General features: G+C 54.6%; 1 protein-coding gene across 3 annotated transcripts in view; it reads right to left on the bottom strand.

Annotated features, from left to right (window-relative positions):
• ELP1 (elongator acetyltransferase complex subunit 1) overlaps positions 1-23,648 on the bottom strand; it is a 34,497-nt gene that overhangs the window by 5,328 nt on the left and 5,521 nt on the right. For all 3 annotated transcript variants that reach the window (XM_078612598.1, XM_078612595.1, XM_078612596.1), the window contains exons 7-33: positions 23,465-23,555; positions 22,450-22,573; positions 21,398-21,500; positions 20,663-20,911; positions 19,875-20,157; positions 17,604-17,822; positions 17,010-17,116; positions 15,994-16,097; positions 15,059-15,112; positions 14,700-14,802; positions 13,887-14,002; positions 12,530-12,603; positions 12,208-12,286; positions 12,041-12,120; positions 11,001-11,183; positions 10,080-10,165; positions 8,967-9,139; positions 8,501-8,624; positions 8,065-8,162; positions 7,079-7,283; positions 6,351-6,412; positions 5,856-5,918; positions 5,294-5,354; positions 4,168-4,281; positions 3,862-3,988; positions 3,021-3,148; positions 2,090-2,238 (exon numbers count right to left, since the gene is read on the bottom strand). In XM_078612598.1, the coding sequence (XP_078468724.1) occupies positions 2,090-2,238; positions 3,021-3,148; positions 3,862-3,988; positions 4,168-4,281; positions 5,294-5,354; positions 5,856-5,918; positions 6,351-6,412; positions 7,079-7,283; positions 8,065-8,162; positions 8,501-8,624; positions 8,967-9,139; positions 10,080-10,165; positions 11,001-11,183; positions 12,041-12,120; positions 12,208-12,286; positions 12,530-12,603; positions 13,887-14,002; positions 14,700-14,802; positions 15,059-15,112; positions 15,994-16,097; positions 17,010-17,116; positions 17,604-17,822; positions 19,875-20,157; positions 20,663-20,911; positions 21,398-21,500; positions 22,450-22,573; positions 23,465-23,555 (3,359 nt within the window). The remainder of the gene's footprint in view (positions 1-2,089; positions 2,239-3,020; positions 3,149-3,861; positions 3,989-4,167; positions 4,282-5,293; positions 5,355-5,855; positions 5,919-6,350; positions 6,413-7,078; positions 7,284-8,064; positions 8,163-8,500; positions 8,625-8,966; positions 9,140-10,079; positions 10,166-11,000; positions 11,184-12,040; positions 12,121-12,207; positions 12,287-12,529; positions 12,604-13,886; positions 14,003-14,699; positions 14,803-15,058; positions 15,113-15,993; positions 16,098-17,009; positions 17,117-17,603; positions 17,823-19,874; positions 20,158-20,662; positions 20,912-21,397; positions 21,501-22,449; positions 22,574-23,464; positions 23,556-23,648) is intronic.

Raw genomic sequence — 23,648 nt, 5'->3', positions numbered from 1 at the left:
ACAACCGTCAATGTTAATAGCAGCAGCAGCAGCAGAACAAAAATCAATGACGGTTATGGCGATATCTGCACAAGCGGATAATCTCTCCACGTTCATCTGCAGAACTCCTCCTTGGCGGGCGGCTCCACCAATTTCAATGTCAATTTAAAGATTATTACGTGCAAACACTTAATAATGGGAGTTGGCCAAATACCACCAATGTAGGACCACAGAACTTGGGCAATTGTTGGCGCCAGGTCTGGCCGCCTTCCCCTCTGGTCTGTGGTTTTCTCCTTCCAACCGACACCTTCGATATCCGATTGATATTCGCATCTTTGCTGTACCGCATTTTTACTTTGTTTTGGCCTTTGTCATTTTCGTGACCTAGGGCATTCTTTTCTGCGGCCGTCTGGAACGCTCATCACGAAGTCGCTGGAGCTATGCCACTTCTAAATAATCTAGATTGAAAACTCATTTCTTTAGAACTGCTTTTGGTGTTTAAATTGTTGTTCTTCACCCCCACACCTCCGATTAGCACGGTTGTCTACGTTCGGTGATTAAGTTCAATATACATACTTACAGATGCAACTTTCACGGACATGGCTATATAAAAAGCAACTAATATTATTTATTTATTAATTCATAAATTTACATCATCGTTAAGCTTACGGGATCGTTGTTGAAATAACAAAGCACGTGACCTTTCACTAAATAATTTGCCAGTTTTGTCGGCCCCAGCGATAGGCCAAATTAACCACTGCACAACTCTCCCAAGTGTGCCAACGACACTGCATTGTTGTTGGTTACCAATGAAACAAATAAAACAATCAAGACTTAATCACACCTTGCCGTACATATATAATGTACTTGTTCTAATTATTGCGACTGTCTCTTGCCAAGAAAACCTGGATATTTCTGTGACCCGTGCCCACTGTGCCTCACTCTTTCCTGGCCGTGACCGTTATGGAAGACACGCGGCGTGGGCGGTCATCAAGAAATGGTGAAGTAAAAGTTCTGGCAGCACGCCGTGCGTTGTTTTCCCTTGGTTACACTGCGCGATCCTCTTCATTCGTTAACCGCGACACGACTCGGCTCGTGCTCCCCAACACCAGCCACGCGCGCACACACAGGGGCTTCCTGAGCGGATGACGAGGTTCCAAAACGGCATCTGTTTATTCGTACGGCTGCCGGCACGTAGGTACGCCAACGGACCCTGTGATGTCAACGTGTTGGCGTCACGATTGGTCCCCCGATACGGGGCCTCCCTTTCGTCAAGATCCCTTATCCGGTGGTCGCGTGACTCGATTATAATTTTTTTGTTCACACTGATGCTGCGGGCATTTTTCAGAGCCCATGAATCAACTGCACGTTGACTCGTGTTTCATTGTGGAATACGCCATCAAATCGCCGCTGCCGACGGTGGGACACAAAATTCGCTGCCCTCCTGAGAACCTGATTTAAGCACGGGTGGCGGAAACCCAACATTTAAGAACGCCAATTCAAACCCAGGACCTTAGCAGGGGGGGATCGGAGTCACCTAGCCACCTCGGATGGAATTAAAGGATCATTAGAATTGATTTAACAGAGGCGAGATGTTAACTACCTCGGAGGTTATGGGTACAATCCAAACCCTGACGTTTGTATATTTTGGAGTTTGGATTTTCTCCCCGTGGTTGTGTGGATTTTTCTCCGGCTGCTAGAAATTTCCACATGATACGGCGCTTTGTTGAGCTATCATTTGTGGCCAGGTCAAATTAAAATAGTCTTGTAAATTCTTGAACGTGGCCTTTAGAAAATAATGCGTTTCAAAAGCAATTGTTTCAATTTAGTAATTTTCTCAAAGTCCTATGCCGACTGCTATGGGTGTCACGACGCGTAACTAATGATTAATTCTGATCCCTCCGACAGCATTGTGCGAGAGAACAGCCCGTGGAAGCGGATATCACAGAGCTGCCGCAGAGATCCCTTCAAATGACCTCTGGGTCGACAGTAGAAGGTAGAAGCACTTTAGAACCCAGTCCACGTGGGGAATGAAATCAAGTCATAAAACGAAATTCGTCTACGCCGCTGCGGTGTCTTCACGCGGCCGCTGTGGCCGCTGTGGCCGTACCGGAGCGGCTGACGTGGCCGTCGGAGGCCACACTTCAGGAAGGGCCCTCTCGACCCGCAGCAGAAGGGAACTCAGCTCGGCCTGGAGCTCCAGACCCTCGGCCTCCCAATCGAAGAGCAGCAGCATCCTCAGCAGGTGCCCCACCTCGGCTAGAGGGACCAGGCACGCAGGATCAGCAGCAGCACTTTCACTACTCCACCACCAACACCACCGTCCCCATTATCGTCATCATCATCATCATCACCATTAGGCGTCAATAATTCGATACGAGCCTATGGGTCTCCATGTAAGTCTATGGGGCTCTTTGTAAGTCTGTGCGTATCTATGTAAGTCTGTGAACCTACCACCTGTGATGCACCCGGCCACCTCTAACCTTATCTAGAGTACGGTAAACATTTACAATGCAAGTCCTTCCAGTGGCCTATTTAGCCGTTACACGGATAGCGAACTACTGGGTGCTGTCGGCACTCGCACTCGCTAGCGCCCTCGCTAGCGCCCTCGCTAGCGCCCTCGCACTCGCTAGCACACTCGCACTCACTAGCGCACACGCTAGCGCACTCGCTAGCGCCCTCGCACTCGCTAGCACACTCGCACTCGCTAGCGCACTCGCTAGCGCACTCGCACTCGCTAGCGCACTCGCTAGCGCACTCGCTAGCGCCCTCGCACGCGCCCTCGCACTCGCTAGCACACTCGCACTCACTAGCGCACACGCTAGCGCACTCGCTAGCGCCCTCGCACTCGCTAGCGCACTCGCACTCGCTAGCGCACTCGCTAGCGCACTCGCTAGCGCACTCGCTAGCGCCCTCGCACTCGCTAGCACACTCGCACTCGCTAGCGCACTCGCTAGCGCACTCGCTAGCGCCCTCGCTAGCGCTAGCACACTCGCACTCGCTAGCGCACTCGCCAGCACGCTCGCACTCGCCCGGCACACCTGTGCTGGCGTCGACGGCGCGCGCGATGTCGCCAATGGCGCCCAGCAGGGCCGGCTCCTCGCTGGGGCTGCCCTCCCGCAGGCTGTGCCGCTTCCGCGCCGCCTTCCTGCGGTTCTTGGACGACCGCCTGCGCAAGCGTTCGGTGACTTGCAGCGTGTCTGTGGGTCTCTGTGCGAGTCTGTGGGTCTTTGTAAGAGTCTGTGGGTTTTAAGAGTCTGTGGGTCTCTGCGCGAGTCTGTGGGTCTCTGCGCGAGTCTGTGGGTCTCTATGTGTGTCTCTGGTCTCTATGCGAGTGTACGAGTCTCTATGCGAGTGTACGGGTCTCTATGGTAGTCTGTGGGTCTATGTGAGCGTACAGGTCTCTATGGTAGTCTGTGGGTCTCTATGCGAGTGTACGGGTCTCTATGGTAGTCTGTGGGTCTCTATGCGAGTGTACGGGTCTCTATGGTAGTCTGTGGGTCTATGTGAGCGTACGGGTCTCTATGGTAGTCTGTGGGTCTCTATGCGAGTGTACGGGTCTCTATGGTAGTCTGTGGGTCTATGCGAGCGTACGGGTCTCTATGGTAGTCTGTGGGTCTCTATGCGAGTGTACGGGTCTCTATGGTAGTCTGTGGGTCTCTATGCGAGTGTACGGGTCTCTATGGTAGTCTGTGGGTCTCTATGCGAGTGTACGGGTCTCTATGGTAGTCTGTGGGTCTATGTGAGCGTACGGGTCTCTATGGTAGTCTGTGGGTCTATGTGAGCGTACGGGTCTCTATGGTAGTCTGTGGGTCTCTATGCGAGCGTACGGGTCTCTATGGTAGTCTGTGGGTCTCTATGCGAGTGACGCGGCTCTCGTACCCGGAGATGCGCGAGTTGCTCTGCGAGTACTTGGAGCTGAGCACTCCGCTGCTCGCAACGCTGCTCGCAACGCTGCTCGCGTCCGAGTACAAATCGCACTCCGGTCCCTCGTCGTTTCCTCCATCGGCTTAAAGAAAAAACAAACGCAATCGTGACATTTTCAGTGAAAACATAGCAATACAAATCAGGAAAAAAAATCACGAATACGCATGGATTCTGCAACGCTGCACGACAATGCATCTGCGCCATAATTTTCGCCGCGAGCCTGCGAACGCGCGATGACGGCGCTCGGCGCGACGGCCTCACCCAGGAGGTCGTGTCGTGCCCGCTCCTTGTCGGCCCGAACCACGGCGAGCCGCGCCACGTGGCGCTCAAACAGCGCCGCCTGCGCCCTCACGCTGGCCATCTGCTGGCCGTGCGCTTTGCCCGACGGGAGGGTCGGGAGAGAGAGAACGCCAGGGGGCCTCGATTAGCGCGGCGATACAAGCCACGGGGGGGCGCGAGCGCGGCCGTTGGATCCGGTCAAGCGCTGCGCATGGCGCGGCACCACCAACTGCACCAAGCGTACGACGCACAGAAGCCTTTCTTGAGATCACCGACTCACACGGGTTCATTTTGTAGTTTTTGTAAACACGGTACCATGACGGAGACAAGCGTGGGACTGAAACGTCAGATTTCACCCTTTCCCGGTGCGAGATTTCAAGTTGCAGGGTGGGACCTGTTCACCTTTGAATGTCAGAACGCGTAAGCGGTTCAGCATACATTTTATTTAGAGAGGCATAGCGCCGTTGTTTTTAAAGACGTCGCACTCACCGCAGAGAACCGTGGGCGACATGACCGCACATTATAACAACTGTGCCACACGCCCTCCCGCATGGCCTTGCGGGGGCCTCGGTACCGACAAAGTTCTATTATCTTCTTGGTTCTTTCGGTAAAGTCACGTAGAAGGGAAAAAAAATAATAATAAAAAAATAACATAATAAGATACAATTCTCACGACGTTTCGGCCACAACGCAAGCAGCCGTCCTCAGGTGAAGAACAGGGCTGTCGGAAAGACGCTGTCTTCACCTGAGGACGGCTGCTTGCGTTGTGGCCGAAACGTCGTGAGAATTGTATTTTATTATGTTTTATTGTATTACTTTATTATTTCCCTTCTACGTGACTTTACCGAAAGAACCAAGGAGATGAATCCCTGCAGTCACGAAAGCTTAAAACCGAAATTTAAAGTTCTATCATTTTTTATTCCACTTCCATCCTGATAGTGTACACGCACGTCATCGGAATGGGAAAGGGTTACTCGGGCCCATTCCAGCGAGCGCACACACAGCAGCACGAGCAGGTGCGGCGAGAAGGGACTGGGCCTCGCCTGTCATGCCGACGGCCACGTCGCCGGCGGGCGAAAGGCGACGGGCGCGCGCGTTTATCCCGTACCTTCCTTCACCGCCGGCTTCAGGTTGGTCTCCAGCAGATCCAGTCGGTTGTGCTTGTGGATCTAACGTGGGCGCGCGCGGTCAACAGGAGCGGAAACAAATCCAGGATTAACTTAATTCGTATATGGTTGTGCTTTTGATATGGTAAAGAGTTGTACAATTGGGAATAAAAAAAACATCTGGTGTTTTGTTAAACAGACCGTGGCATCTGCAGCAGTTGCGGGGACCATACCAGTCATCCACCAGTGGACTACCAGTGGACCACCTGTGGACCACCAGTAGACCACCAGTAGACCACCAGTGGACCACCAGTGGACCACCAGTAGACCACCAGTGGACCACCAGTGGACCACCAGTAGACCACCAGTAGACCACCAGTGGACCACCAGTGGACCACCAGTAGACCACCAGTAGACCACCAGTGGACCACCAGTAGACCACCAGTGGACCACCAGTGGACCACCAGTAGACCACCAGTGGACCTCCAGTGGACCACCAGTGGACCACGCCAGTCGTCCACGCACCACAAGTCTGGAACCACAGGATCAGCCAGAGGCACTCACCAGCCGCATGGCCTCCTCCCAGGCTCCTCCCTCCGTGAGCGTCACCACAGCTTCTTCGTGGTCCTGCCCAGAGACACGACCACGGACAAATAACATCCTCGACCTCGTTCGCACAATGAGGCAGGCGCTGTTTGCGAGCGCCTATTAAGGCAAATAATTTAACGTAAATTTTTTTTTGTCCATCGACCTATTGGCTTTCTAGAGGTATGTTAGCACATGGCTTAAGTATGCAAAACTCCAGAGTGGCTTCAATCTCCTGGGTCTCATCAGCAGTCAGGACCTTTTGAACAAATGTGAATAAAACGAGCGGAGGTCTGCTTATTTATTTGATTGCCCAGAAATCTCCACAACAACGCGTGCAGAGTCGGGATCGAACCCACGACCTCCTGTATAACAGGCGAGATAGTCAACATCTCGTCACTGCAGCGCCCATGCTGTAACTACTACGAGGGCAAGTGTCACGGCAATCCACTGCGCCACATCCTCTCCGCTCACCTCTGCATACTGCTCCAGGAGACAGGCAGCTTCCACGTGCTTTCTCTGTGCGGCCAATTTTTCTAGAGGAACAGGAAAAATACGTAAATAATTAATCATATCAACCAGAGCTCTTTAACCGTATTATCTGGCGGAACGGGATAAAATAAGTGTGAGCTGGGGGATCACGTGACATCACATGTGAAACTAAACTTTTTATTTTACCACGCAAAGCTATGTAGGTCTTTTTCAGAAACGACCTGGCTATCACAAATGACAGCTCAACGAAGCGGCTTATCGCGTGGAAATGTACGTCGGCCAAATACTCGAGACGCGTGATGTCGATTCTAAATGTGGAAGGAAAAACCGGAGGACCTGGAGCAAAATCCACGTGACCACAGGGAGAACATTTAAACTCTAAATATACAGCAGCAGGCGTCGGGGTCGGGGTCGAACCGACAACCTCCTGTATACCAGGCGAGGTAGTTAACACATCTCGCCACCGCGGCGCCCCCTCGTTAATGACTGTATCAAGTCACTTGATAATTGTGCTGTGACGGTTCCACCTGAAGACGGGGGCTTGTGTTGCCTCCGAAACGTCGCGATTTCATTTATTTGTTTTCGTTTTCCTTTTTTCACCTACGTGACTTTACCGAAAAACCAAAGAGTGAGGATCCTTGCGGTCACGAAAGCTTCAAATCTAGAACGCACAAAAGTCGTGGAACTCCCCACGCCCCCTCCCGTCTCACCGGCCATGTCGCGCGCGAGCCGCGTCAGCTCCAGCGCCGGGTAGCCGAGGCTCGTGGCGGCGCACAGTGCCTGGCGCCAGCAGCCGGCGTCGCGGAACGCGGCCAGCGCCGCCTGCCACAGCGCGGCGCGAGCAAACACCAGGCCGGCCTCGGCACCCAGGTGCCGCTCCTCCAGCAGGTGGCGGCCAAACGCCTCGCTCAGAGCCTGGGGCACGCAACCACAACAACAGCTGCAGCAACAACTACAGCAACCACGGCTAGAGCAACAACAGCAGCAACTACAGCGACAACTACAGCTGCAGCAACAACTACAGCAACCACGACTAGAGCAACAACAGCAGCAACTACAGAAACAACTACAGCTGCAGGAACAACTACAGCAACCACAACAACAGCTGCAGCAACTACTACAGCAACCACGGCTAGAGCAACAACAGCAGCAACTACAGCAACAACTACAGCTGCAGGAACAACTACAGCTACAGGAACAACTACAACAAACACAATAACTACAGAAACCACAACAACAGCAACCACAACAACAGCAACCACAACTACAGCAACCACAACAACAGCAACAACAAAGTAAATCAGTATACATAGCGCCATTCACACAGTGCCTCACAGCGCTTTACAAGAGATTCCCGGTAAAGACCCTTAACATTCAAACTTGGAGGTAAATAACCGCTTACAGAGACGGATTACGCAAGCGAATTTTTTTTTTCATTTTCAGACGAGCCCTTAAAAAACCTCGACTGACGAGGCCTGTGCCTAACGGTGTGGAAGGAAACGCGCTCCACAAACGAGGCGGCCGACCGCTGAAGGCTCCGTTACCCTCCCCGAAGCAGAATTGCCCGACCCGAACTCGTACTCCCCCGCCCGCCACAACCCCCCGAGGGCGTTCCCGCAGCACGCCACCCGTGTCTAACCTGCGCCAAGCTCCCCCAAGCTCACGCCGCGTGCGAGCGTGTGCACGCGCCGCTCACCGTGTACTCCTCGCCGCCGCACGGGAAGAGACGGAGCGCCTCCCTGTAGAGCGCGCGGCTCCGCGCCAGGCTCAGCAGCTCGGGGAAGCGGTCCCGCCCTGCCAGGGTGGCAAACGGAAGATGTCCCCCGCTCGGCTTCAGGCCCCGAGGCTTCGGGCAAGCGACCGTTACGTTTGGAAGAGGGAGGTGGGAGGGGGGTGGTGTGTGGTCGTTCCAGCTGTTAGCGGGCAGGGACGGGGGGTTTGAGGTGCGTCTCGAGAAACGGGGCCTACGATGCGGGGGACGCGCCGCCATCGCCATACGATGTCGCCGCGCAAGTTGGGGTAGAAAAAAAAAGTGGAGTTTTGCGAAGAGCAGCCGGGCTATAGGAGTTGGCAATGATTATCCGCACCACAGCTGCCCCGGCAGGGCACACCCACCGTACCCGCGGACTCACCGCATCGGCTCAGATGCACCAGGGCCTTGCCGTAGCGCTTCAGGTGATTGTCGATGCTGTAGCGCTGGTAGTTCGTCTCCATCCTCTTCAGCTCGTTCAGGAAGGGCAGGTATTCCTTGGGGTCCTGGGACGTCAAGAGGTCAGGAAGAGATTTAGTCAGGAGCTGCAGCAACATTTGTTGTATGTCGACCTTCTTTCACACTGTACATAGCCAACCGTGCTAATCGGTGTGTGGTGCCGGCCACACCATCCTCTCGTGGGTTGTACCGGCCTTTCATAGGTGCTCGTGAGAGCAGCACTTGCTCCAACAGTCTGTTAAGGCTATACGGGAGATCTCCACCTTTTTATTTTTGTTTCCAATTAGCGCGGTTGGCTACGTACGGTGCAAAAGAAGTTCAACATACATACGTACGTACACATGCACACACGTGCGTGCGTGCTTGTCCACGCCCGTGTACGTGCGCACCTTCTGCGAGCGCTGAGCGACCATGAGCACGAGGCGGAAGTCGTAGGTGCCGAGCGCGCACTCGTACAGCTCGCCCTCGTCCACGAGCAGCAGCAGGTAGCCCAGCCCCTCCTGCGCCCTCCTCTCCGCCTCCTCCGCACCTCCGTCGCCCGCCGCCCCCTCCGCTGCTCGCTCTGAACGAACGGACGGACGGACGACGGGACGCGGATTTGCACCCTTTAACGTCGGCTGCGATGCCGACGGCGCATTACACTGGTCAACACACTTTTTTTGGAGTAAGGTATTCCAACGGTTTTAATGTATCTTCTTGGTTCTTTCGGTAAAGTCACGTAGAAGGGAAGTAATAAAATAATAAAAATAAAACATAATAAAATGTGTTTTATTTTTATTATTTTATTACTTCCCTTCTACGTGACTTTACCGAAAGAACCAAGAAGATGAATCCCTGCAGTCACGAAAGCTTTAAATCGTAGTTTAATGTAATTTTGGGGTGCTGCTTCCAAATGTGGCATCAGTTTTTGTCTATCACATCAGGTTTTTGAGATATCAAATATTGCATTTTCAATAAAAACTGCAGAAGAAAAATATTAAATAAATGTGGATATCTACATAAAATGATATTATAAACACACTATCCTAAAAATACAGCACCATATTTTAACACTAAAGCAGTCACTGACTCGCAACAACTTGCAATCATAAGTGACAGAGTTAATTTCGGGTAAAATCAATGAAAATGGGGTATGCCGATAGCATAAAATGAGATGTGATAGAGCAAATCTGAGATCAGATTTGGAATCAGCACCCTGAAATTAGTCTAAAACAGCTGCAAAAGTCCAGGCCAGAATTTTTTTTATTTTTTTTTGTTGACCAGTGTTATTTAGAGTTAACACGCCGGCAGCATTAACCAGGGCGGCCGACCGGATTGGAACTCTGAACCTCTGCAAGAGATGCTACCGTTGGGCCACACTTCACAGCTTCACTCCTTCTGACGGATTCCACAGCTGTTACAAAGTCGACATCCAACCACCAAGATGTGCACTCACAGTCTCTTTACAAACACCTTGCATTTCTAAGTCCCCCCCCCTCCCCGCCGCCTCGAACGCCGCTCACCGGCCACATCGCGGACTCGCATCAGAGCCGTCTCCACGTCGGGCTCCTTTCTTCTCACCAGCGCAGTCAGAATGGACAGGAAAAACCTGAGCGGACACAAGCGCACGCACGCAATGCAGCCGGGCAAACCAGTTAAGATCCTAGCCCCAAATTAAGCGTTTTTCACTCGGCATTATTTTGCACGTTCTGTGTTGTACGTATGTAGGTTGTAAAAAAATTAGTTTTCAATCTGAATTTACAAGATCGTTCCAGACGGCCGTAGAAGCGCATCTGAAAGCGTGTGGTGCAGTGACCATCTTTGTTCGATGGTTAGCCACAAGCCACTGTGAGGATGACCGGAGTTCGCGTGATGGAAGAGCGGGGGGGGGGGGGAGGCGTGGCGTCAGTGAGATGCACGAACCCGTCTCAACGCTGTGGGATGTTGGTGACGTCATCGCCGTGCACTTGCCCGCCCGCATACCAGCCAGCCAGCAAAACTTTTTTTAATAACATAGTATAATATGAAAATGGCACCAAACTGAGTTGATTTCGTTTTCGATAGTGGCGCCATTATTCGATTCACAAAATTCCGACATAAAAAAACCCAAGAGCTCTCAGTTTGTGTGGTTTTAAAGATACTTTGCACCACCCCGGCTGTATGAACAGGCGATTGAAACCTTGTTCAGTAGGATTCAATTCAACAATTCATTGCTTACAATGAATTGCTGCGTATGTGACGCAATTGCTCTCCCCATCAGCCGTTTACAGCCGGGTCGCCGCCAACCCCAAATAAACCGACCGATTGTGACCTTTAAGATACACGCGTAGCGTGCTATGCATTAGAGAGCTGTCTATTTTACAATTTACAGGGACACGGGCAGACGGGCCATGCAGCCTCCGCTCGCATGAGTGAGTGAACGGGGCGGGCCGAGTGTGCACCACCTGTCTGGGTCCAGGGCCTCCATGGCTGCCCGCAGGCCGTCGCACACGGCGTTCACTTTGTCGGTGCTGCGTGCACCGGGCTCGGCGGTGACGGTGGCGGTTGTTGTGCCGGTGGCGACGGCGGCAGGCGGTTGCGCCCAGCCGTATGGCACAGGGTACATGGTCCGCGCGACGTCTTCGTCCCTGTGCGAGCGAGGACATCGGTACGATCTCGTATATTTCGACGCCCGTTGTGTATTTGGAGTTTGCGTGTCTCTCTCCCTCTCTCTCTCTCTCCCTGAGGTCGCGTGGATTTTTCTCCGGGTCCGCCGGTTTTTCCCTCCACTTTTAGAATCGACGTGCTTAGGGAGAATTTGGCTGCTGTACATTTCCACGTGAAAAGTCACTTAGTCGAGCGATAATTTGCGTTAGCCAGGTCGCTTCCGAACAAGAGCTACATAGCTAAGTGGGCCTTACCTGGTAAAATACAAAGTTTAGTTGATCTATCACACAATGCACAAGTCTCAAGACTCCTTTTTCCAGAGAGACCTTTATAAGGAGTTTCTTGGGAGAGACGGAGTGGTGGCGCAGTGGTTAGCGCACTGCACTCTCAACCCAGCCGCGTTCTGTTCGATTCCTGGCCGCGGCTAACATCGGTGGCGAGTGCGATGTGAAACGGTCCTGGGCTCCCACCGACAACCAACCCCACACTGACCATAACGGTGAAGTCATGCCAAGCAATCTCCGTCAATGACACAACAGGCGGAAACCTTCATCCAGCAGTGGAATGATAAAGTGCCGGCAAATCAGCTTGCTTCCTCCATGCAAAACACGCACCCCCCCCCCACCCACCACAACCTCCTCCTCCTGACCGCACCCCAGCACCCTGAAAGTCCCAAGTCGCTGGCACCTACCCTGCCGTGAAAAAATCCTCAAGAGCAAACTTGCCACATCCTCAAGCGATCCACCAACCCCCCCCCCCCCCCCTCGGGCACGACAACGCGGGGCGCGCCGAGCCGAGCGACGTCACGGCCAGACGGACGTGAGTGCCCGGCGCTCACCTGAGCTCGGTGAGGAACAAGTTGACATTGCCGGCAGACTGCACTTGCGTCAGAAATTCCCCAATGTTGTCCATGAACGCCTGCGAAGGTGGGAAACACGGCTGAGCGGTGCGCGAGCGACGCAGAGGGGCGCGCGCCGCATGCTCTGCAAGCACGACGACACTCACCTTGGGGTTGTGATCGTAGAGAAGATTCAGGTTTATCCTCTGCTTTTTCATGCACTCGAAAGCTTCCTTGAACTGCAGGCTGCCGGGGATTAACGACACAAAGATTATCATTATTATTTGTTTTTGGCGTAGCGCCCTCCCATACGCCGGCGTGTCTCGTCTCGATGGGCACCCCCAGTAGCAGCCGTCCCTGTGCGACACAAGGCGACCCCAGCACCTGGCCTGCGGGATGCTGGTAGCGGCGCAATTGAAACGCAATCGGGAGAGAAAGAGCAGGATCGGGTCGATGAAACGACAGAGGCCTCGACAGTAAACGTCTCACCTGTCCAGCCACTTGCGCACCTGCGACAAGAGCAGAGCCCTGGGCTGAATCGTCTCCAGATTCCCCCGCGGCATCTGCCAGACGCACGAATGCACGCGCACGCAGTGAGTTTAACACGTAGCAGGCTTTCGCGACCAATATTATTCATAATCAACGTTTTTGGGTTTAGATCGCGTTATTTATAAATGTGTCGTAACCCTCCACCACCCGACACGGCCAATCAGTAAAAAAGTGTCACGTTGACAAAAGACAAATAGTTCACTGCTTTAGCCCACCGGTGTGTTGAAGCGTGAAACCACAACATTTACAATTTTTGAGTACTGTGACGTTTCGCTGGTAATTGCATCCAGCATCATCGGGCAATTCGCCTGAATGGTGAGGCTCTGCTCTGTCTCCCGTTCTTATATAGAGCAGCAGCAGGGTGACGTCATCATTAACTCATCAACTCAGGGCAAGCGACACACGCAGTGAGTGGCGGTTGATGCCGGTCCCTTAAGATATACAGCTCCTGTGGGGTCAGGGGTCAACAGTGCTGAGCCAGCGCCGCTGTAGAGAGCTGGTTTCGAAGCTATTTATTTTTTATTTGTTTTACAAGGCAGGGGCCACAGAGAGCTACATGGTTCTTTTTCAGAAGCGACCTGGCCACAAAAGATAGCTCAACGAAGAGACTCATCGTGTGGAAATGCATAGCAGCCAAATGTGGAGGCGAAAATCGCAGGGCCCAGAGAAAAATCCACACGACCACGGGGAGAAAATGCAAACTCCAAATATGCAGGCATCCAGATGCCATGAGAGTCGTGGGGGATATTTTGATAATACTTCACCACACTGATCGGTGCGGGCCGGCGTAGGCAGGGAGTGTGCATGCACGAGTGTCTTGATACAGAGTGTTTCTGTTATAACGCGGCACTCGTGACGAATGTGGCGTTATTGTTACGAGGGTTTAGTAATTTTGATGTTGCCGTGTGACTTTAGGGTTGCTGTGTTGATACGTGTGTTTGTTAAATCGCTGGGTGGCGTGACGGACAAGTCTACTGCACTGTGAACACAGCCACCAGAGTTCAATTGCACGGCTAGCATCAGTGGCAAAGCGATGCCTGAACCGGTCATGGGTGCCCCCTTGGCCAACTCGCACTGACCTAAATGGTGAAGTAAGCTCAATCGACCCACAAGAATTTAATTAACAGGTATGATGTATTTGTTGTATCTCCGTCATAGTTCACGACGCATCAACAAACGCCACGCGTAAAAAAAAACACGTTGTCGGCACTACTAGCTACAAGTCTGACCGCTGCAACCATGTAACTTGGGCCAAGCAGGGCCGGGGTCAGGGGGTCACGGAGGCGTCAGCCGAGACCTGCAGCACGAGCCTGCAGTCGGAGGGGACGAGGGCGACGATGCGTGAGCCCCGCTCCACGCGCCGCACCGTCTCGTCTCCCGGGAGATCGCCTCCTGAGGGCAGCCCGGCCAAGGCTGCGGGCACACGGGTCACGGTGGACATGAGGGCAAGCGACACACACGCAAGGGGGCAGGGATGGTGCCGTGGCGCGACGATTAGCACGTCGGACGGTCGCCACGGGACGCGGGTGCGAGAGGGGTCCGAGCTTCGGTGTCAGGCGAGGCTGAGGCTTCTGGCCCGGGCTGTGTTTGTCATTTTCCGCGTGCCTCCCTCCCTTGATTTGGACAATGTTCATCACGGGACCTTAAGTAGCGAAGGTTATAGTGTGATGCTGCTGCGCTCTGAAGGCTGCGGTGTAAAACTTCAGTTTCCTGACGCGACAGCTGAAATAATGGGCTCGTTTATTTAATCCCCTAGCCTCTGTCAATGGGGCAGTACTTTCATAGTACACCACAGTTAGTCCAACGGCAGCTCCCGTCAAGTGGGGTAAAGTGTGGGTGACTCTCGCGTCTCGCAGGACGTCTGGCCGGCGTGGCAGAATAGGCTAAAAACACTCTTCAGAGGGGCCCTCTAGAGTTGCATTGAGTGGCAGCTCAGCCCAGCAGAGGCTCACGCTCGTGGAGGTCCATCAGCCAGCAGTGGCACGAGCAAGAAATTACAGGGCTACAGCTTTCCCTTGATCCATGGTGAACAGAGGGCAAAAGTGAACGCGATAACCCCTGCGCTACCGTCACGGCACGCGGGTGCGCACGGCGCAGCGCGAAGCTTCACCTGCGACGGGGGCGAGGCGGCTCACGCAGCGCAGCGTGTGGAGGCGCGTGGTGAACAGCAGCAGCTCCGGGTGGACGCAGAACGACGTGCAGTTGGACGCCACCTGCCGAACGCGCAGGGCCCAGGCACGACGGCGCGGTTAAGGCCAGGGGTCACGCGACACGGCGAGCCGTCGTCGTCGTCATTACCGTCGTCGTCACCGTCATCGCCACCGTAGCGCCCTAGCCTATACGTGAGCTTGAGCGTGGCATCATCACAGCACGATGAAGAGTGGCAATGGCATGGAGAGGCCGGGCAGATGACAATGATGATCACGATGATGACTAACGCACTGACAAGGATGTGCCAATGAATCTTACCTCAGTGTCGTTGGCGAACAGCCTTGCCCGCTCAGTAAGTCCCAGGGCAACTTCCTGCGAAGGGGACAGTGACACGATTACTACGATTTATGCTCGTTTACACGGGAGAGCCTCGCCCCCAGTTGACTTTGTGTGAACAGGGGAGAGCTCAAGGAACCAGGAGAGAGTCTCGTTCGTATGTTGAATTTCTTTCGCACTGTACGTAGCCAACCGTGCTAATCGGAGGTGCGGGCGGGGGGGTCGGGACAACAAACTAAACACAAAAAGCAGTTCAAGAAATTAGTTTTCAATATAGATTTGAAAGTGCATTGCTCCAGTGAATTCCTAATATCGGAAGGAAGAGCGTTCCAGCCGGCCGCAGAAAAGAATGACCTGGGGTCACCAAATTGACAACGCAAAACAAAGTAAAAATGAGGTACAGCAATGATGCGCATTTAAATCGGAGTCCCGTGACTCTCTTTGCAGGAGGGTCCTGCCAAGTGGAGTTTCCACCACTGGCTCAACGGCTGTAAACGGAAGATTGAACGCTGCCCCAATGCTCATTGGAGCACGCAGCCACTTGACAAAAACTAGATTTGAAAAGCCATCGAATCGTGGGTGAACAATTCTACACCAAGTACGGTAATGCAGTGGTCAGTGAGCAACAAATCCCGTGGCCCGAGAGTTCCCGCTCATGGCCAACACCTGCCCTGGTCCTCCTGTAGGTCAACTCAGCCTCAAACGCGTATCCCGTGTGATGCGTAAACATTGCCACAAGGACAGACAAATGCGGCTGGGCGTGGCGCTGGCCACCCGTGTCCTCGTGTGCCACGGCCGGCCTTCATAGGTGCTGCTCGCTAACCGCACTTGCCCCAACAGTCTGTTACGGGCTACATGGTGGGAACTTTGTCTTTGTACTCGGTGCGCATTCCCCGGTCCGGGACGCCGCCACTCACCTGCCCCGCCATGGTGCACACCTCCACGTGCACGCAGGGCACCGGGAACGACACGGGACGGCCTCCCGCGTCGGTCCACGCCTCCACGCTCAGCGGCTCAACGGCTGTGGGCGGACACGGCGACGCTCTCTAGGTCCGCTCAGCCCAAAAAACGGGCATCTCGGTTGGTGCCGCACGCAGTCGCGCGCGTGCGTGCCCGAGGTGGCGTTGTCATCGTCGCACCCGGATTCGAATCCCAGTCACAAATGCCACCAGCCAATTGGATCGGGGGGTTGTGTCAGGGGGTGGGGGCGAGGGGGATTGCGTCGTAAACGGGATTTAAGCCTCGTCGGTGTGGCGCTCGCAATGCCCTGCCACCTGTGGTCAGACGGGCGAGGTCACTCACCTTGTTTCGGTGTTCTCTAAAGACTCACCTGTTTCCCCTGGCCTAAACTTCCCATGTGTAATGACAATAGAGCCTGCATGCAGTGCGAGTGGACTAGTGGCCACGGGAGGTAATGACAGGGGAGTCAGCCTGCAGTGCGAATAGACTAGTGACTAGGGAGGTAATGACAGGGGAGTCAGCCTGTAGTGCAAATGCACTAGTGGCCACGGGAGGTAATAACAGGGGTATCAGTTGTGAGTGCGAAGGGACAGGTGGTGACGGGAATGTTGGAGAAGGGAGCCATGGTCAGGTGACGGAAGAGGACGGTGGAGTCTGCTGGTGGAGCGAGCGTCCAGAGTCAGAGAGAAGGTTCGAGAAGGAGGGCGTGGCCTCGTGTCGGTATATAAAAGGGAGATGCGCGGGAGACTCGGGGCTGTTGCAGTGGGGATCTCCGCCTGATGTCAAGTGAACGCGTCTTCAATAAAGTTCCATCTCATGAGAAATGTGTCAAGTCGTCGTTACACATGCATGACCAGTGTTCTATTTCTATTTCCTTACTTTGTACACGGCGCACTCAAATCCTTGGATAAACGTCAATTATTATTATTATAACTTAGCGCTCGCTAACGGAACTTGGCGCTCACTCGCTCACCGTGGCAGCAGCGCAGGAGCTCCCCGTTGGAGAGCTGCAGCAGAGCGGAGTCGCCGCCAGGGACGAGCGTCACGCTCAGCACCCGCCCGTGCAGCTCCAGCGCCGAGCTGCAAGACGTCATTAATTAATCCCGTGTGACTTACAACGTTCATCTCCTTGGTTCTTTCGTCGAAGTCACGTAGAAGGGAAGTAATGAAATAATAAAAATAGAACGTAATTATTTTATTACGTTTTATTTTTATTATTTTATTATTTCCCTTCTACGTAACTTTACCAAAAGAACCAAGAAGATGAATCCCTGCAGTCACGAAAACTTTAAATCGAAATTTACAACGTTTACTTTGTTCCGTCTTCCTCTGCCAAGACTATTCGCCCCAAATAGTAGTAAATTCGCGTAAACTACAAAGATTTAGACTCCATGGAGATTTAGACTCTATACAGATTTAGACTAGAAAGATTTAAAACTCCATGCAGATTTAGACTCTATATAGACCAAGACTCTATACAGATTTAGACTAGAAAGATTTAAACTCCGTGCAGATTTTGACTCGATGCAGCTTTAGACGCGATACAAATTGAAACTGCCGAGTTCACCCGACGGCTGTGAGCGGCTCCTCGGCGGGTTCCTCGCCGCCGTCCTCGCGCGGGGAGCCCCTGAGCAGCATCACGACGGAGCGGCACAGGGAGGAGCCCTGGCTCACGGCCAGGAAACGATCCCGCCCGAGCCACGTGAACTCGCGGAATCCTCGCATCGAAGACGGCGGCGACGACCCCCCCGTCTCTCCTCCTTCCGCGCGATCGCTCTCCCGAATCCTGGGAGAAACACGACGGACGAAAAGGATGAGACGATCGCCGTCGTCGCCGTCGTCGGCAGCCGTCGCCTATCCACGACCGTCGCCATCGCTAATGGCCCAGTGCTATGGCCTCATCCATCTCACGCTTGCGCGCGGACCGACCGCGTCGCTCCGTCCTTCCGTCGGTTGTCCTCCGCAGGGCGTTCTCCACGTTGGCTGCGATTCTGTCGCCGGTCGCGCCCGTTATGGCCATCGTGCCGTGACGAGTCCGGCCCAAGCACCGCTGCTTCCTTTGGTTGCCAACATAACCTCTCCGATTGAACCTCTCCGATTGAACCTCTCCGATTGAACCTCTCCGATTGAACCTCTCCGATTGAACCTCTCCGATTGAACCTCTCCGATTGAACCTCTCCCATTGAACCTCTCCGATTGAACCTCTCCCATTGAACCTCTCCCAATGAACCTCTCCCATTGAACCTCTCCCATTGAACCTCTCCCATTGAACCTCTCCGATTGAACCTCTCCCATTGAACCTCTCCGATTGAACCTCTCCCATTGAACCTCTCCCATTGAACCTCTCCCATTGAACCTCTCCCATTGAACCTCTCCCATTGAACCTCTCCCATTGAACCTCTCCGATTGAACCTCTCCCATTGAACCTCTCCCAATGAACCTCTCCCATTGAACCTCTCCCATTGAACCTCTCCGATTGAACCTCTCCCATTGAACCTCTCCGATTGAACCTCTCCCATTGAACCTCTCCCATTGAACCTCTCCCATTGAACCTCTCCCATTGAACCTCTCCCATTGAACCTCTCCCAATGAACCTCTCCCATTGAACCTCTCCCATTGAACCTCTCCCATTGAACCTCTCCCATTGAACCTCTCCGATTGAACCTCTCCCATTGAACCTCTCCCATTGAACCTCTCCCATTGAACCACTCCCATTGAACCTCTCCCATTGAACCTCTCCCATTGAACCTCTCCAATTGAACCTCTCCCATTGAACCTCTCCGATTGAACCTCTCCCATTGAACCTCTCCCATTGAACCTCTCCCATTGAACCTCTCCCATTGAACCTCTCCCATTGAACCTCTCCCATTGAACCTCTCCCATTGAACCTCTCCCATTGAACCTCTCCCATTGAACCTCTCCCATTGAACCTCTCCCATTGAACCTATCCCATTGAACCTCTTCGATTGAACCTCTCCCATTGAACCTCTCCGATTGAACCTCTCCCATTGAACCTCTCCCATTGAACCTCTCCCATTGAACCTCTCCCATTGAACCTCTCCCATTGAACCTCTCCCAATGAACCTCTCCCATTGAACCTCTCCCATTGAACCTCTCCCATTGAACCTCTCCCATTGAACCTCTCCGATTGAACCTCTCCCATTGAACCTCTCCCATTGAACCTCTCCCATTGAACCACTCCCATTGAACCTCTCCCATTGAACCTCTCCCATTGAACCTCTCCAATTGAACCTCTCCCATTGAACCTCTCCGATTGAACCTCTCCCATTGAACCTCTCCCATTGAACCTCTCCCATTGAACCTCTCCCATTGAACCTCTCCCATTGAACCTCTCCCATTGAACCTCTCCCATTGAACCTCTCCCATTGAACCTCTCCCATTGAACCTCTCCCATTGAACCTCTCCCATTGAACCTATCCCATTGAACCTCTTCGATTGAACCTCTCCCATTGAACCTCTCCGATTGAACCTCTCCCATTGAACCTCTCCGATTGAACCTCTCCCATTGAACCTCTCCCATTGAACCTCTCCCATTGAACCTCTCCCATTGAACCTCTCCCATTGAACCTCTCCCATTGAACCTCTCCGATTGAACCTCTCCCATTGAACCTCTCCGATTGAACCTCTCCGATTGAACCTCTCCGATTGAACCTCTCCGATTGATGCGAATTCCCTGATCGTAGTGTTCCTCGAAGTAGCCTCACATTTTAACTGCAATGTGACTCTGAAACACTGCACAGAAAACCTGGTCTTGTGTCAATCAAGCTAAATTGGCGATAATTATCCCACTCCTGCGGGCGAGCGAACAATCCCGCACCTGTACGTCCTGACGAGCGAAGGCAGGCCCACGCGAGTCCTGAAGCCGTTGCCGCAAGCCTGCCCGAGGCGCACGGTGGGGTCTGGCGCGGCGCCGCCGTCACCGCCGCCGTGGGCGTACACGAGCACGCGGCGCCGGTCGCACAGCAGCACGGCGACGTCGTCGGCGTGGCCGCTCTCCGGGCTGAAGGAGGCCCGCTCCGCCGCGAGCGGCAGCTGCAGGTGGAAGGCGGCCATGGGGGGCGGCACCGTCATCCAGCGGAAGGGCGTCAGCAGCACGCGGTCTGTGCACGGGGCGGGGGGTGGGGGTTGACGACACGCGGGGGGTCGTGTTGTTGACCGCAAGGAAACAACAACCAAGGCGCGATCCGTCCGGCAACGTTTATAAACCGTCAATTCATTTGTTTATTTATACCGCACGCCTCCTGCTAAAGTGTGCGTGCTTCCATCCCTTTCAAGAAGGGTGGCCAGAGTGGAAGAGTAGGCCAAATGCCCACTTGGAGGGGCTCTTTCGAAGAGCACCCTCTAGTGCAGGCCCTTCCACCCAAGCAGTAGTCGTGCGAGCGAGCAATTGCAGGGGCTGCACCTTTTACTTTTCACCGCCACTCCCACGCAGGAGACCTCAGCGGCGCGAGAACACATGGGGCGGAATTCGGGACGGTTACTCGGCAAGCAAGCGATCGCAGAGCGAATGATCGCAAACCAAACTGCAGAGGCAACACGCGGAATCGAGTCGAACCAGTTCACCGTCGTCCTCGCCGCCGCCGTCGCCGCCGCCGCCGTACTCACCCCCGTCGATCACGGCCACGCTGGAGCCAGCGCCCTCGTCCACGCAGCGCCCCGCGTCGGTGCCGGGCCACCACTCGCGCACCACGTAGGCGCCGCCCGCCGTCACGCAGTGCAGCCGCTGGGCGCACTCGGGGTCCCAGCACAACGCCGCCAGAGGCTCGCCGCCACCGTCGCCGCCGCCTTCGCCGCCCCCCATCTCTAGGCTCTGCTTCAGGTACCAGTGGTAGTTCCCCACCATCCACAGCTGCACTGCTCGATGGAGGAAAAAGGGATGGAGGGGAGTGCGGGACGATCGTTGTTTTTTTGTATTATTACGACCGCTTCGCTTGTTCACCCGGGATGCTCTTATCAAATGTGTGCGGTAGGCAGCCATGCCTGTGTAATGACAGGGTGCCACCTGTTGGCCTGAAGGGGTAATCGCAGTTATGGGTACATTACGTAACGCCTAATTATGAGGGAGGTGTATCTTAGGTAAAGGTGAAAGGCGGAGTCAGTCGGAGCTCCGCGAACCTGCTTGAGGGTTCTGGAAGGGGGCGTGGCTGGAGGCGGGGCTTGACCGCGCTGGGGCCTATATCGTCATCCTCAGCAACGTCATTCTCACCACCGCCATTACCAGCAGCGTCAGCATCACTACCGCTATCGTGACGACGACTTCCCACCTCTACCACCAGGACCACCACGGCCACCACCGTAGCCTCCACCTCCACCATTGACCAGCAACCACCCCCGACTCACCGAAGCTGCGTCTGTCTCCGGCGGGAGTCTCCGTCTCCTTGCCAAGCTCTTCGAGCCACACGGCCAGGATGGTGGAGTCCACGTTCCACAGCAGCTCCCTCACCTGGCGGGACGAACCAGGAGCCGCGAGGGGTGAGATCAACGGAGGTGGAGCCCCGGAGCGTTTTGCTGACGTTACTGCTGGCGACAGTGCCCCCCGTTGAGGGATCTCTAGGCCAGGGGTCCCCAACCCCCGGGCCGCGGACTGGGACCGGTCCGCGGCCTGTTAAGAACTGGGCCGCACAGCAGCAGCAGGTGAGAGCGGTGAGTCCGTGTGTGTACACACTCTACACACCGCATAGTGGAGAGCGGTGAGTCCGTGTGTGTACACACTCTACACACCGCATAGTGGAGAGCGGTGAGTCCGTGTGTGTACACACTCTACACACCGCGTAGTGGTGAGCGGTGAGTCCGCACGTGGCCCGCCCCCATTGTTTTATTATTGACCACTTCCGTCCGCGCCTCTTTCCCGCACTGCGCACTCGTCTCAGTCACGGTTTGGGTAAGCCCACAAGCTCTAACGCCTAGTAGCCTAAATGAGTAAAAAACAAACGTCGCTGGAGAGCTTCTTTGAAGAAGGGGAAAGACCCAATGATGAACCCCCCCTCCCCCCCCGCCGGTCCGTGAAAAAATTGTCTTCCACGAAACCGCTGCTCTCGGCAACCCACCCCTCTTGAAGGTAATTTGGCCAATTCTTTCGCACTGGCCAGAGGTCGGGGTGCCTACACTTTACCCCAACGCACGCGACAAGCCCATCGACCGTGTTCGTTCCTATTTCCACAGCTGTGTGGATTTATAAACGTACCCAGTCATTTCAACCGCCGCCTGGGGAAATCGAAATCAAACCGGCAACGTCCCTGCACCGCCCTAGCCATTACAGCATGTGACATCATTGCACCTATCTGCTGCTGTTAAAGACTCCCGCGATGTACATGGTCCACTCAAGCACCCAGTGAATAACAAACGCTGCACAGGCCGCCCGGAAGCCTCGGCCTAGCCTGACCATCGCGCACCTGCATGTCGTCGCGGCCGAAGGGCAGCGTGAACTCTCCGTGCGCCAGGCCGTTCCGCTCCAGGAACACCACGTCGTGCCGGCCGGGCTTGCGCTGCGAGCTGGCGATCAGGCTTCCCGACGGCCTGCACGGCGCGGACGTTAAAAACACACAGCGGGACCATTAGTGGGCCTCGCTGCGGCTACTGTGCGGGCGGCTGTGGAGAGAGGGGGCGGCTGGGGTGAGGGGGGGCAGCTGGGGTGAGGGGGAGCGGCTGGGGTGAGGGGGGGCAGCCGGGGTGAGGGGGGGCAGCTGGGGTGAGGGGGAGCAGCCGGGGTGAGGGGGGGCAGCCGGGGTGAGGGGGGGCAGACGGGGTGAGGGGGGCGGCCGGGGTGAGGGGGGGCGGCCGGGGTGAGGTGGGGCAGCTGTTGGTGGAGGCTGCTGTACGAGGAGTCCATCGTAAGGGGCGACCACGTGGTCGCACTTCCCACCAAATTGAATTGTCACGCCCATGTTTTGGCGAGCGGAGCCCTACGTTTAACATACGTTTTAAACGCACCCGATTACGGTTTCGTAGTATGTGACGCAGGTTAAATGCACTGGAACGCCATATTGTGTTGCATTTTGGCGTCGGCACTATTAGGGTTGGTTGCCGAGGAGATGCTGCTCAGGCAGGAAGCTGCTGCTCAGAGAGAGAGGCGGCTGCCCTGAGGGTGGCGGCTATGGCGGCTAAGACCGAAACAGAAAGACTTCTTCATATTTCTGGCAAATCGCCTGATGACACTGTTTGTAATCAACATCGAAACGTCGTTACTCAAATTTAACATGTTGTGGATTTACTCTCCAACACACTGGTGTGTTGAAGTTTACGTGACAAACCTTACTAATTGGCTGTATCGGGTGGCCGTGGTGGGTTAACGACACGTTCAAATTGACGCGATCTAACCCAAAAACACCTCTATTACGGACAATATTGGTCGCGAAAGCCTCCGTGTTAAACTGTTGTGGGTGGTTGCTATGGGAACGGCGGGCTCACTTCCAGGCGAGGGCGGGCTCGAGACCTGCGAGCATCTCGCTGGTCGCCTGCAGCGCGCACTCGCGGCTCCACACTCGCACGCGCCGGGCTCCTGCACACGCACAAAGACAAAGATCTCCGTGTAGCCTTCACAGACTGTTGGGGCAAGTGCTGTTAGCGAGCACCTATGAAGGCCGGCACGGCA

Source organism: Lampetra planeri, chromosome 39 (genome assembly GCF_965212315.1).
Source record: "Lampetra planeri chromosome 39, kcLamPlan1.2.h2, whole genome shotgun sequence".
NCBI classification, from domain to species: Eukaryota; Metazoa; Chordata; class Hyperoartia; order Petromyzontiformes; family Petromyzontidae; genus Lampetra; species Lampetra planeri.
This window is presented reverse-complemented; position numbering and strand designations above follow the sequence as displayed.